The sequence below is a fragment of the Mus musculus genome, chromosome 3 (genome assembly GCF_000001635.26).
Source record: "Mus musculus strain C57BL/6J chromosome 3, GRCm38.p6 C57BL/6J".
Classification (NCBI taxonomy): domain Eukaryota; kingdom Metazoa; phylum Chordata; class Mammalia; order Rodentia; family Muridae; genus Mus; species Mus musculus.
In genome coordinates this window covers 61,360,308-61,374,523 of record NC_000069.6, presented here as the reverse complement: position 1 = coordinate 61,374,523, position 14,216 = coordinate 61,360,308, and the positions used below count along the sequence as shown (strand labels likewise).

At 43.3% G+C, this 14,216-nt stretch overlaps 1 protein-coding gene across 1 annotated transcript; it reads right to left on the bottom strand.

Annotated features, from left to right (window-relative positions):
* Window positions 1–5,820: 5,820 nt before the first annotated feature.
* On the bottom strand, window positions 5,821–10,017 carry Rap2b (RAP2B, member of RAS oncogene family). The gene has a single exon (NM_028712.4). It carries the CDS (start codon window positions 9,465–9,467, stop codon window positions 8,916–8,918), a length of 552 nt encoding a protein of 183 aa, NP_082988.1. The 5' UTR covers window positions 9,468–10,017; the 3' UTR covers window positions 5,821–8,915.
* Window positions 10,018–14,216: the final 4,199 nt, after the last annotated feature.

Genomic DNA, 14,216 nt, shown 5'->3' with positions numbered 1-14,216 from the left:
ATGCGTGTATCCAGACACACAGGTGCGCGTACACACACACACACACACACACACACACACACAAACTGTATTTTCAACAGCCAAAGTGGGCCAGCGTTGAGAAATTAAAAGATAATTCAGAGACTCCAAAATTGTTCCTAATATATGGAACTCTCTAGTTCTTATCATATACCACTCGGGACAAAAAGGATCACTCTGGCCCTATAATATTAAAAACATAATGTTAGTAACTAAGCAGAAATACTTTCTAGGAGGGTCATTTATTTCTGTCACATTATCTGCTTTATTCATTATTCAAAACTGCTAACACCAAAACGTCACTTTAGTTCCACTTCGTGTGTGTTTTGCCTAGTAAACACCAATTCCATTCCCTGTAATTAAGACAGTACCCATCTTGGCAACTCTCCACTGCTGTGATATATCTGAAGGACAGATCTGTCTTTTGGGTAATTAACATACATGCTTTCTCATCTATAAAGTGCTACTTTTCTTAGTAAACTTAGTTTAAATAGCAACACTGTAATCTTTCTGCAATATATAAATGAGAGAATTATGATTATTCTTTAAAAGCAATAAAGGTATTTCATTGGCAATGGGAGCTAGCACTTGGGAGGAGACCAGTGCATCTCTGTGAGTCTGAGGCTAGCCTCATCAACATAGAGAGTTCTGAGACAGCCAGGGGAACACAAGGAGATCCATCTCAAAGCACAACAACAGAAAATGGATAAATATGATAATTTTTAAGATCAAAAATGAAATGGTCACTTCTCAAAAGACAAATCTCATTTTCACTGAAAACCATTTTAATGCTCCAAACCATAAATATTAATCATGCATTGCAAAATCCTGTCCCATTAACTTGCTTAAATTTATGAATACAAATATTTTCTTGGCATCAATAGTATTTTCCCATATTATGGATTTTTAAATTATTGACAAAACCTAACTTTTCCAGAAGCCAATAAAACTTAGAGATTAGGGACAAAAAAATTTACAACAGCACGTATGACTAAACAGGAAGGAAAATAAGACATTTAGAGACAGAAGAAAAAAAAACTTCCTTTCTTAATGTTGTGATCACATTATCACTAAATCTGGTGTTTTAGTGCACAACTTAACACAAAGAGACTAGATCAACATAATCCATTTTAATATGAGGGCATTATCAAATTTGGAAGTCAAATTCAGCTACACAAATGACTTCCTCTTCTCCATCAACCAGTGCTTTCTACTAATTATAAAGGATTATCTTGTTAACTGCATACATGGCTTTTAGAAACCTTTCTAGCTGTGAAAATCCCTTTGGTGATTTTAAGAGATTATTCCTTCTCATTTGCAAAATGTTAGCATTCCTTGTACACTAAGTGCACCTGACTTCCAAATGTGAACTTTTCCAAAGGTAAAGCCATGATTTTCCAGATAGGTGGGGTGCCCAGTAGTCTGGTTGCTTCAAGTTTTATGGGTATCTTGTTTGGATTTCATTAAACTGTAAGAACAGAACAATCATGTCTGGTTCATAGTAAATTAAAGATCCACGGCTATTGAGTTAATTCCACATTAATGAACTTGCTGACAGGATTCTCAATGTTGAGTTCCAGGGCTTGGCAGGCATAGCCTATGAGCTGCATAGAGGCTGCCAGGTTGCTGAGAACTTCATTTCAGTGTAGTTACCATCTCCACCTGTCCACTTCCTGTATACTTACCTAGTTAAGAACTACTTTAGATATAGATGGGCATGCACAACTCAGTACTTAGTCCTGCATGCATGCCGACACACAGGGGGAGAGACAGAGACAGAGAGAGACAGAGAGAGACAAACAGAAAGAGAGGATAAGAAAAAAAGAAAGATAAGAAAACAAGGAGAAAAAAAAAGAAAAGGCGCATATACTGCAGAAGTTAATTGTAGAAAACAAAATTTAAATAGAAGTAGACATATGATGAGCAAACTTTCTGCCCCAATAATGAGGTGCTGAGTAGGGCTGCAGATTCAGTTGAAGAGCGAGATGATTTGCAGGAAGCTGCAACAAGAACAGAAACTTTCCAGTAGTCTCCCAGTAGTGACCTGAGAAGGTTGCAATCAAAACAGTTGCCCTTGATTTTCCTTTGAGAATTTGTAAGCCTAGTTATTTGGTTATGAGGCTGAGTGGAGCCTCTGCCCACCCAGTTTCATCACCTTCAAAGCCCCCCCCCCCCCCCCCCGCCAGCCATCCCTTGTCCCTGGTAAAGAAATCCTAATAAACACCATACTTTGACTACTTTTAGGTATAGATTTAATGGATTGGTCCATGTGATCTTCACTGAATTGTGAGAATACTGGTACTGTAAAGAAAAGCACACACTGCATGTTGTAGCATCTTAACTATGCCTGCTTTTTCAGTTCACTCTTACTCTCCTCTGGTCTATGGCTCCTCCACTCCACAGGGTCTTGTGCATAGCAGCACTGTGTGTGTGTGTGTGTGTGTGTGTGTGTGTGTGTGTGTGTGTGTGTGTGTGTGTGTGTGTATTGTCATATGTCATAGTTTACAGTGGCTCCTTTCCATCTCAGAGCAATGTATGATAATACTTTTGGTTGTCACAAATTGGGCAGAGAGGAAAATAACAGGATTTAGTGATGAAAGAACAGGCTGACTCCAGCATCCTAAAGAGAAGATGATGTCCCAGTACACATAAGTAGGCATACATGCACACCCACCCCTACAGCATTATTCTGCTCTCTAAGTTCACAGAGCTGAAACTGAGAGATATTGAGCTCCATTTGTCATCTGTAGGCCTACCACGTGGACATGCAGAATTTTAACTGGTAGTGCATACAGATGTGCTTTTCTATATACTTTTCTTGTCTAATGGATGCTATTTTGCAGCTGATGGTAAAACGAAGCAAAAATTGTTTTTAAAAACTGATCCAATAAGCATTGATCCTGACATCACAGTAAATATTACATTCTCCGTACATGTTTATTGGATAATGCATGGACTCAGTTTAGCCATACTCACCAACTCCACTGCAACTCTATTCTTAGCAATCAAATAATATTTCCAAAGCATCAATAATCTTTCTTCTTTCTATTAAAATCAAATCTGCCTTGGAAATTTTTCTGTTATCACAAAGAAAAGAGCATACATTTTTAAAGATTTCTGAAAAATTTAGCCTCATGTAATCTTACAAGATAATTCATCTTGAAAAGATTAATTTTAGTCAACTGACTGAGGAATAGCTCTTACACAGTGCTCTTCCCTCTAACTTATGGAACAGATCGCTACTATTCCAAATGTAGTAAAGTCATTGCTCTCTCTCTCTCTCTCTCTCTCTCTCACTAGCCATCTCTACTTTGCAAGAAAAATATTTTACTAATTAAACCTTTAGCATTTGCCACTTTACTATGTTACTGTTCCTTCATTTCTTCAAAGTAGCAAAGTTCTCTTCTAATGAATATTAACCTGTTAAACTGAACTATAAGTTGGCTTTTCTTAGACAAGGCAAATATCTTTGTACTACAGTACACTTTATAAATAAATATACCATCTAGAATAAATATAACTTCAATTTTTAACAATTAAACAGAGTCAAGTATCAGTGGCCCAAATTTACAGCAATTCAAAAACAAAAAAAAAAACAAAAAAACCAAAAACAAACAAACAAAAAAAACAACCAAAAGCTGAAGGCCAATATAAAAATCACATCATTTCACCATTGTGTCATAAGCAGTGAGTTTTTGATTATGAAGTCTTCTCCAACTAAGGCACATATCTATAGATACACATAAATGTTTGGAACTATTTGAAGTGACATTTAGTCACAAGATAAAAGAATATTCTTTTATCTCATGATAGATGAATTAAGCTTTAAAATAACCATTCATTTTATGTGTAATTGGAATTGAAGATACAATTCGAGAGTCTCCCAAGGGATCTATAATGAGTAGATGGGTCAAAAGTCTACTACGTTTCCCTCATTTCTCAACTTCTATTCAGACAGTTTCTAACTTGCCAGGGTGAGCAATGTGCATGAAAATTACAAGAGCAGCAATGGGGCAGGTGGAGCAAAACATGTTTTCATCAAAATATTTATTACTATATTATTATTAATCAAGGAAAAAGCAAGCAAATAACCCAACTCCAGAACACATTAAAAGTGAAAAATGTCCCTTCTCCTCACCCACCTTCACTCATATGACATCTGCACATTACTCTCTCCACCTTGTGAAAGACAATATGAAAGAGCAACTTCTCTGCTTATTACTGGACTTCCTTCCACTCACTGCTTTTTTGAAACCTGCGAAGACAGGGATTTTTGAAGCACGGTATCGGGAACATTCTTGGGCATTAAGATGCATTACAAACGCATGACATAAAACCACAACAGTTTTGTAGTATGTATTTTCCCAGAAAGGAGAAAAGTCTAAATTTAGACTGAAGCTAAGACGACACACACCTTCGTGTACTGGGACCTTAATATTGAAATTCTCCTGGTTTGTTCTCAGAATCTTTGCTTGGAAACATGAAAAAGTAAAGCCCTAGCCTTTTAACTTCGAAGAGGACATAGATATCTTAAAGTGCTCCTTTAGTCAAAGGTATTAATTATTGTTTGTCTTTCAATGGGGTCGGGATGTTGACTCTGATAAACTATTTCTCTCAAAGTTTGCTCCTGATTTAGCCCGAAGCCCACAGCAAATTTCGTTGAGATGATTATGTGAAGTTAAACAAAGCCCTGTCCTCACAAAGGAGCCAACTGCCATTTTCAATGGTATATGTTCTCTTCAGTAAATTTCTATGGAGACCATTTTAGCACCACAGCAGAAATGAATTGTAAATGTAGCTAAGTTCGAGTCTCTGAGTATCTAGGTAGATCCTATGTCAGATACATTTAGAGCTGGGACTTGATCTTTGATTCTCAAAGTATAGTCCCTGGACCAGCAACATCACTGTCACCGGAAACACCAGATCCACTGAAGAATAAAATAGGAGACAGCCATGTGTATTGTTTTAACCTGCAAGTCATATTGATATGTAGTTTGGTTTGAAAACATCATGAATAGGTGACTCCTATTGCCTCGAATTACCAAAGTGCTACTGTGAAGAGACCAAATATGTTCCTTACTAATGCCATGTTAAGGCATTCAAATATTCTTGTTGTCTGAAAAAAATATCACAATCAAGAATGACACATTCATGATTTTTAGACCTGTAACATTTCCTAGAGAAAATGTATATTAGCAGGCTTTCCCCCTCCCTCCATTAAGCAGGCACTGACATACATCATTTTAATAAACAGTGGATGTCTCCAAATTCAATCTTGGTTTTCTTCACATTTATAGAGAAGGATATTTGATGATAGATACAGCACAGGCATTTCACATCTATTTCTGCAAACTCTTGCTCCATAGAAATTTCTCTCACTTTCCATCATCCAGGTTAGAGTGATAACAAAGCTACTCAAACCATTCAAGTAAAGGGGCTCTCACCCAGGGGAAATAGGCAGTCTTCAGAGTGCATGAAGCCTTTGGCATTTCAAGACTAACTTCAAATAGATCTGGTTTCTCAATGTGACTCAATGAATGGAAACGGTTTGACCTGAAGATCAAAGTGTGAGAGTTGAGCAGACACCTTTAGCTTTCCTGAGGCGTTTACAAATGAGCAAAAATAATGCTTTGAACTGACAGAAAACTGGGCGGGCTGGCAGGGACCAAAAGGAAAAGCTGAGAATGAGAGAGAGAGAGAGAGAGAGAGAGAGAGAGAGAGAGAGAGAGAGACCCCAGTAGACAAGGTCAGTGGTCAGTTTGCATCCTCTTTGCAGCTCCTCTCCCTCCCAATTTCTGTTTTGACAAGTGACATCACTTTACATCCAACCCCTCCCACCCTGACTCCTCCCACCTGACTCAGTTCCTTTAGCAGTTAAACCAGCCTGACTTTTGCCCTGAAACAAATGCTTGTATTGCCTCACAGCACAACACTAGATGAAGTTCTTCCTAGCCAAATAAACTGTCACCCTTAACATTACCTTCTTAAAGCAAGAAAGCAAAAACAAAAAGGCCAAGAGACAAATGTCTATGTTGCCATGAAAATAACAGTCGCAAGCCAAACAACTCAGGGCTCCATTTTCCTGCAGCAGCTTTAATTGTACAATCCAAAAGCATTTATTTTACAGTACTCAGTAGAAACATGTTTTCAAAAGCCTGCCCTGCCTTCCATGACCTCTGGGAAGCCTCTGGAGAGGTGATTAATGCACCAACAATCTAGATCACTGTCCACCTTCAAGTATTTTCTGAGCTATATACTTGGCAACACTTTTGTTCAAAGCCTTCCAAATCATGAGAAGAGGGCCACCATAAGCATTTTTTTAAAAAGCAACCCCTCCAACAGTGCTTGACACATCTTCAAAATGCGTCAACACTTTAAATGTGCAACACTTTCATCGACCTAAGCAAATACACTCGTTCAAATGTTAAGAATGAATTCTTGTAAAAACATTATTTTTCAATTTGTATACTTGGAAGCAGAATCACATCTGACACTAATGGAGATGTGAGATCCGAGTTGGAGAATAAACAAAGGCCAGGACAGGCAAAATGTTCTTCCTGCCCACGAAATGATGAGATGCAACTTGGATGGAGAAAAAAAAAAATTAAGGCAATATATATTGTTATAGCTTTAAAGAAACCTGTGATCTCTTTTGGCTTTGCCAAGGGAGTAAATTCCTTAGTTAAGACTCTTCAGACATCAGCTTTGCCTCAGGAACCTGTGGTATTATATCTTATAGATACTTTGTTATTCTGTAAAGATTATTGTACTGGAGAGCCCAAGCAAAATACAAATAAAACACCAACACACATTGCCTCCTACTTTTAAAAACTGTTGTGGGCAAATAGAAGGAGAGCAAGGGAATCCTCTTCGTCTTGTTTACTTTTTGTTCTCAATCTTTGATTTGGTTCCAAATAAAAACTTTGGAAGGGTTGAAATAACGGCTAGAATAATTGTATTCCATCCATACGTTGTAGAGGGCAGGGTGTGTGAGATCAAAGTTAAGATCACTTCTGACTCGGTGTGGGACATAAACAGACAACATCAAACCAAGACAAATAGAAAGTGCCCCTGTTAGTTATTCTGCCAGGTCCACTTTGCTTTCCCAGGCCTAAGAGGGTGTTACTAGCTGGGGGTGGGGGGGGAGTCGGGGAGGGGGGGACTTGCCCCTTTGCTATCAACAGTAAAGTTCATTACTCTTCTTCAGCAGAGCAGTGCTTCCTCATCTGGACAGTCAGATGCCCTGGCCATACCCTGTGAGTCTTAGGCCTTGATACTTTTCTCCACTTTTAAAGACTTGGAAACATTGTTACCCAATTTTTCATAGAAATAATCCTATCTTCAAATTTTGACACATAACTCAAAAGGCATCATGGACCTGGCCCGATCCACCTCCCCGCCTGGCACCATATTCACGGAGACTGTAAATCACTGAATATGAAACACAAAACCACAAATAGTTTGGGGTTTCTTTAAAAATGACAGTTGTATTAAAAGTCTTAAAATGAAGAGACAGTGACTAAATGAGTGGAATTAAAAGTTACAACTTGTTAAAATTCTTTTGGTACATCACAATAAAATTTTGCTCTTTGCCTCTGGAGGAACACCCTGTAACAGATAACAGACATTTCGAAAACAACAGAAAAGGAGAGCTAAAACCTGAAATTAGAACAAAATGAAGGGGGAAAAAATTCAAGACTTATGGACTTAACATTGAAAAAAAAAGCTAAAATTAATGAAGCAATTCACGGAATAACAGGTCCTATTCATCCTGGCTCTTTCAGGAAGATGCTTAAAGTAGTTTTGGGGAAAGCAGAACAGCAGATTCTGGGACATGGTGGGAATTCACAGGTTGGCACCGGCTGGAACAGCTGAGTTTGAAGGCACTCTGCAGACACAGGGGTGCTGGGCGCCCTGAATCACATTTACGAAGTCTTTGTATTGTATTTTTAAAAGCTAGTCAGCAAAATCTGTCACTGCCAACCACAAAAAAAAAAAAAAAAAAAAAAAAAAGCTATACTTACACTCATACACACACACACACACAATAGCACACACAAAAAATGTGCAGATTTGTAACATTTTTCACAGCTGATTAAAAAAAAATACTACCATTCTCCCCCCAGACTCCCCTTTGATACAGTAGGTAATCAAAATAGATTTTTTTTCCCCACAAATATCAGCAGACACTTCCTGGCACCCCACACTGTATTGGCATCAGTGTTAAACAGTCCCAGTTCACATGTGCAATACTTCAGATTGGATACACTGTAACAAGAACCCAACTTTGCATAGACATCCTCAGAATCGTAATCAGTCCCTGGGTTGCCCTTCCAAGCTGGCAGAAAAGGAACCCCTGGTCTTAATTTCTAAATAATCCTGGAAAACAAGGAAAAAAAGTTTCGTCCCCTCTTCTGGCTCCTTCATATGATTTTCTTGGACCTCTTTCCTTGTGTTAAAACTTGGAACTATGAACAGTTGCTCAGGGGAACCCTCCCCCACTGCCTCCTTCCCCTTCACTTCCTCTGCTTCGCCACCCCCATTTTTTTTTTTTCAGGTTTGAAACTTTTGCTTGCCGGTGTCAAGCAGCCAATACAGAGCCTTAATGGCTATTTAAACGGGGAAATATGCATGAACCAAAATCAACGAGGAACGTACACGCTGTATAGAGCCATTTTTCCACCGGGGTCTCAGATGCTCTGCAACGTACACCCTCTCAGACCCTGGCTGAAGGCTGGGGATGCTGGCTACACAAGTCAGCCAGGTTCCTCGGACATCCCAGCCAAGACAACAAAGTCGTCTCCAATCTCAAAGCAAGAAGACAATCACATTAAGAGAATCGGGTGCGTTTGGCTTTGTGCACAGAGCGTGGCCAGCGCCCGGCGGCAGACGGCGCCTCACAGGATCACGCAGGCCGAGCAGCAGCCCTCGTCGCCGTTGGGCTGTGCCGCGTAGTTCATCTGCCTCACGATCTCTGCGAATAGCTCATCCACTGAGGCTTTGTTTTTGGCCGATGTCTCCATGAAGGGGCAGCTCCACTCCTCGGCCAGGGCCTTACCCTCGCCATAGGAGACCTCACGTTCACCCTCCAAGTCCACCTTGTTGCCTACCAGGATCATGGGTACGCGCTCGTACCGCTTCACGCGGATGATCTGGTCCCGCATGGGCTTGATGTCCTGGAAGCTCTGCTGGTTGACCAGGCTGTAGACGAGAATGAAGCCCTGGCCATTCTTGATGTACAGGTCCCGCATTGAGGCGAACTGCTCCGTGCCCGCGGTGTCCAAGATCTCCAGCACCGACGGCGACGAGTCCACCTCGATCTCCTTGCGGTAAAAGTCCTCGATGGTCGGGTCGTACTTCTCGATGAAGGAACCTGTTACGAACTGCACGGTGAGCGCGGACTTGCCCACGCCGCCCGAGCCCAGTACCACCACTTTGTACTCTCTCATGGCTCCGTCGGCGCCCTCGTCGCGCCTGCCGCGGCCCCGTCGGGGCTGCGCGCCGGGGAAGGCTGGGCTGGGCGGACGGGTGGACTTCTCCCCTTCCTCAACTTCGCAGGAAAAACCCCGGCGAGACTAGCCCGGTAGCACGGGCTCGCCAACAGACTAGCAGAGCCCCGCGCCAGGCCGACCGGCAGCGGGGGCGCGTCCCTAGGGCGCGGGTCCCGGGCCCCGCAGCAGCCCTGTCGGAGGACCCTGAGGACAATGCGCGCAGCCGGAGCAAGACAACGGCTGGAGCTCTTCGCCCCGGCAGCCTGGGAGGGCCGGGAGGAGGTGGCGGCTGGTTGCAGAGGCGGCTGCTAATTGGGCGTCCGGCTGAGACACGCGTGGCATGAGTCCCCGCGGAACGTGCGTCCAGCTCCGCGACCCATCACTCTCTCTCCTCTGTCTCCCGCAGCCTCCGCTGGGCGAGGGCTTCCTACTCGCCGCGCGCAGCCCAGCCCTCCCCGCCCAGCCGAGCATGCCCAGTACGTCGCCCGCGGTGCCCCGCCCGAACTCCGCTCCAGCTTTTCCGCCGCATCGGGAGGGGGCGTGACAGAGGGTGTGGCAAACAGGGGCTGGGCGGGGCAGGGCGGGGCGGCGCGAATCTTGGAACTGGGCAGTCTTGCTTGTGTGTGCTTGTAAGTGGAAAGCTCGCCAAACCGAAGTCACCTCGGTCGGGGCTGTGCGGCTGCCGGCCTCCTATGGGGACAGCAGGCAGCAGCTGGCTGCGACCTCTTCGTCGGCTTGCGCTGTTAAAGGATAGACACTTGTCCCCGAACTCAGGCTGCTGCGCGCCTCTCAGGATCGTACACTTGCAGGGCATTTTTCAGGCCCCGGAAGGTAGCAGAGGTTCGTGCTCCCACTTGGCCCGGTGTTCCTCAGTTTCCCACGAAGAACTCGACCTGAGTCCCTGTCCGGACAAGGAGTTAGGGCTGGGAATCTGTGGAGAGCTGCAGCCTTCAGGGCAAGAGTTGCGGGGTCATCCTACGTCTCCCCCCTCCCCAACACCCCTTTGGTTAGAGCCAAAATATGGCTTGTGGATCGAGCCCCGTGGCTCCCGCACCGAGTCAGGGCATGCTCAGTCGGAGGAGCAGGTTTGGGGCTTGCAAGTAGGAAGGTTTCGCACCGCACACCCACACGCCAGCTCAAATTACCTCTCCCAGACTCCCAACTCATTGGCCCCAGGATGTGAGTCTCACACCCCCAAATGTTTTTCCATTGGCTGTTGCTGAGGTTTTGTCGCTTTAGACAGCTTCATTGGCTGCAAAGTCGCCTCCGCTCAGGATTGGTTATTTATAGAGATTGAGTGGAGAGGCGGAGGCCCAGCTGTTCCTTCTCCACTGCTCCCCGCCCCCTTCCACCCACTGCCCGGGCCTGTGCATCTGAAGCTGAGAGGGGAAAAGAAGGAATTTAGGTGGAGTGCTCCAAACTAAATATAGTCCTTTGTTGGTGTTCAGGAGGGAGTCTGACTTCTTTAAGCCCAGTCACGACCGTCCCTTAAAGAGAGCAACTAGAGCTCATTGCTGCTCCCCGTCTTTAAGAAACCCTGAAGTTCCTAACTTGATCTTAGCAGGAAGAAGGCTGGGATGAGCAATGAGCCACCGCAAGTTCGTGGCATCAGGGGAGGTGGGGCTGCCCGGGCTTGCCTCTTCCCAAAGCTCTGTTTGGTGGGGAGGGCAGTCTCAAGACTTGGCTCCGCTCAGTTGCACGGCGATGTGAGGTGACGCCTGGACTTGTCCCGAGTCTCTCTAGATCCTTGCTAGGAGAGATGTCGAGACCTGTCTGTGTACTGCACTGGCAGCGGGAGCCCGGGGGCACAGAGGGGTGGGGATCGGCTTTGTGTCGAGTCAACCAGGGTTAAGTAGCCAGGCTTGCTATCCCCCTGCCACTAGCCTCTGCTTTAAACGTCCTCACGGAAGGAAGAACCGAGCAGTGTTGCTTTTGGTTCCAAGTCACAGCGGTACTTAGGGCTCCATTTGGGAGTGAACCTGCTCCAGATTCTTGGCTGCGGCCCCGAGTGTCCACAGCCGCAAGTACCTGCCAGCAGAGCCAGGCAGAACCTCAGTATAATCCTGTGCCTTACTAAGGTGAAGTGCTTTCTCTCTGCCTTGGCTCTGCCTTTTAGTGGAGGAAGGGTTTTCATGGTCGACTACTGACTGCTTCGATATAATTATGCTTATATAATTCTTCAGAGAATTATCTCTGAAGCAAAACTTTAATATAGCCGGCTAGAACCCTGCCAACATTCTGCCAGTGTTTAATGCCTGCCAAGTGTTTTGCATGCACTATCTCAATTACCCCTTATAATAATAATTACTTATATGCCCATTTTAAAGATGAAGAAACTGAGGCTCCCAGGTGTTCAATAGCTTGCCTAAGAGTGGCAGAGCCAGGATTACAACCTAGGTGTTTGATTGTATAGCACTCAAAGGGCTAGTGTGCTTTCCCACAAAATTATCCCCAGCTTTTCTTCTCATGTAGAATTTCGTAATATAATCAGAGATGGACCCTCTGCTATGACCGTGCTTTGCACTCTTCTTGTGGAGATGACATCTCTCTGGAAGGCGCTTCCTCATCTACATTATGGCTCCAAGGGATGGAGACTCTGAAATATTTTTCTGTGTGGTGCCAAGCCCACCTCCAGGATCTTTTGGGGGACTCCCAACTCACCCATCTCCAGTTAATAATTCTTTGTTGGGCTGTGTGCTTTATTGAGGTGCTGTGGGCTCACAAAGGTGTGTTTCTTAGTAACATGAAAGAAAATGCTTCCAGCTTATATGTGTAGTCTGTCATTTCAAACTTTGGACCTCGCTCAGTGACGGCTTGGGTCATTGAACGAGTCCAGGGAGCTTCCTAACCTTAGTTTGTCTATCTATAAAATAGTGATTATGAAATTGGCCCTGCCCGCAGGACAGTACTAGGTACCTTGAACAGCAGTGCCCTCTCTTTACAGCAGAAAGGTGAGCAGAGTCAGAGCCTTGGTGTTCTGGCTGCTCTCTGCAGCAGTTTGGTGCATTCCAGGGAGATAATAATGACCAGACAGTGGATAGATAGTAACACCCATTAAAGCCATTGTGCACGAGGTATTTATCAACTACTACCCTGCCTGAGCAACGGGACAGCCCCATCTAGAAGAGATATCCATGTAGACAAGTAGACCATACTACCGAAGCTTGATGGCTTTTTCTTTCTTTTTTATTTTTTTAAGATGTATTTATTATTATATGTAAGTACACTGTAACTGTCTTCAGACACCAGAAGAAGGCTTCTTCAACAACAGAAAAAAAAAAAAAGTTGCCATTTGAAAACATTCTATTTGGCATTTTTTTAGTAGCAGTTTTTAAACTATATCCCAATTATTTCCCTCAAATAAGATATACACAGGGAATTATGATTTAATATGAAGCCACGGCCCAAAAATTTTAGGAGGGGTGCCAGAGACTGAACCATTGTTTACTGTGATAATTAAGTGGCATACCATTGAACTATGTACTCAGCAATGTATGTGTATGTATGTGTTGAGAGTAGCTAGGCTAACAGGCCTGGATTGCTTAACTTAGCTTAAAGCATACATATTTTAAAGTTAATCACTTCCTTATATCATAGTTTTGTTTGTTTTGATTTTTTAATGAGTCATTATCTGCCCCATGGTATAAGGATTTATAGAACTAAGTCTGATTACCCTAACCACCATGTAAAACGTTAGAAGGCATTACCACACCTGGTTTATCTTAGAGCCTCCAATGGTTCATGATATTTATTATGATAAGAGACCCTCAATAAATATCCATCAGTACATAGGTAAATTGTTGCTCTTATGAGCTCTATCTGTGGTAGAAGGTTTTGATAATCCTTGATAAGCCATAGCAACTCCTTGGTCCAAAGAATATATATATATAGTTATATATCCTAATGGCCAAGTCTCTGAGTCCTGAAAATGCTGGAGAAATGACAACCAAGAAACCACACTGTCTTGAGTGACTACATAGAAATAATGCTGCCCTCAAGAGAGGCATTCAAGCTTCAGAGGGCAAATGCCCTCTGTGAAGAAGACACTGTCTTCTGATAATGTGAAAAGGAAAACAGCCTAAAGGAATTCACATAAGGGCAGCCTAGCTTTAAACAGATGCCCATACTTGATCTCCCCATTCACAGGACAGTTGCTAGGTCCCTTGCGAGATGTAGCTCTGGGCCTGCAAGGAAAGCAGGGATGCTACAAGGTGATGCTAAAGCTCTCAAGCAGAAAACTGCTCAGTTACACAGCCCATCTGTACAAAGGAGCTGATTTAACTGTGTCTGTAGATCTCCCAGAGCTAACTGCAGGTACACAAATCATTCTAAACTCTCCTCATTTAGAAAATCCCCAGAGTAAGTTGGTAGTGATGACGAAATTTTAAAGTAGAAGACTAATGAATTTGCAGAGTTCTCAAATGGTCCATCTCAAAGTCATTGAACTTCTGATCCTAGGACCACCTCGCTGCTTGAGGGTTTTAGCAAAGATACTTTGATAATAACCAACCGGAAGCTTCTCTGAAAATATTTTCTAATTTAAGCAGTCATTGATTCATAGGGTTGGTGGTACGCTTTGGATGGTCAACATATTTCGCATTACTTCATAGACCGATTTGAGCAGCCATTGAAAGAACAAGCATTGGCCAGTCTTGATGAGCTCTTGAAATCTTTGTTATCTTAAACCATCAGGAATAGCTTAGAATT

Bases quoted from the DNA above. Each gene is read 5' to 3' on its own strand.
- Rap2b (NM_028712.4), bottom strand. From the start codon at position 9,467: ATGAGAGAGTACAAAGTGGTGGTACTGGGCTCGGGCGGCGTGGGCAAG.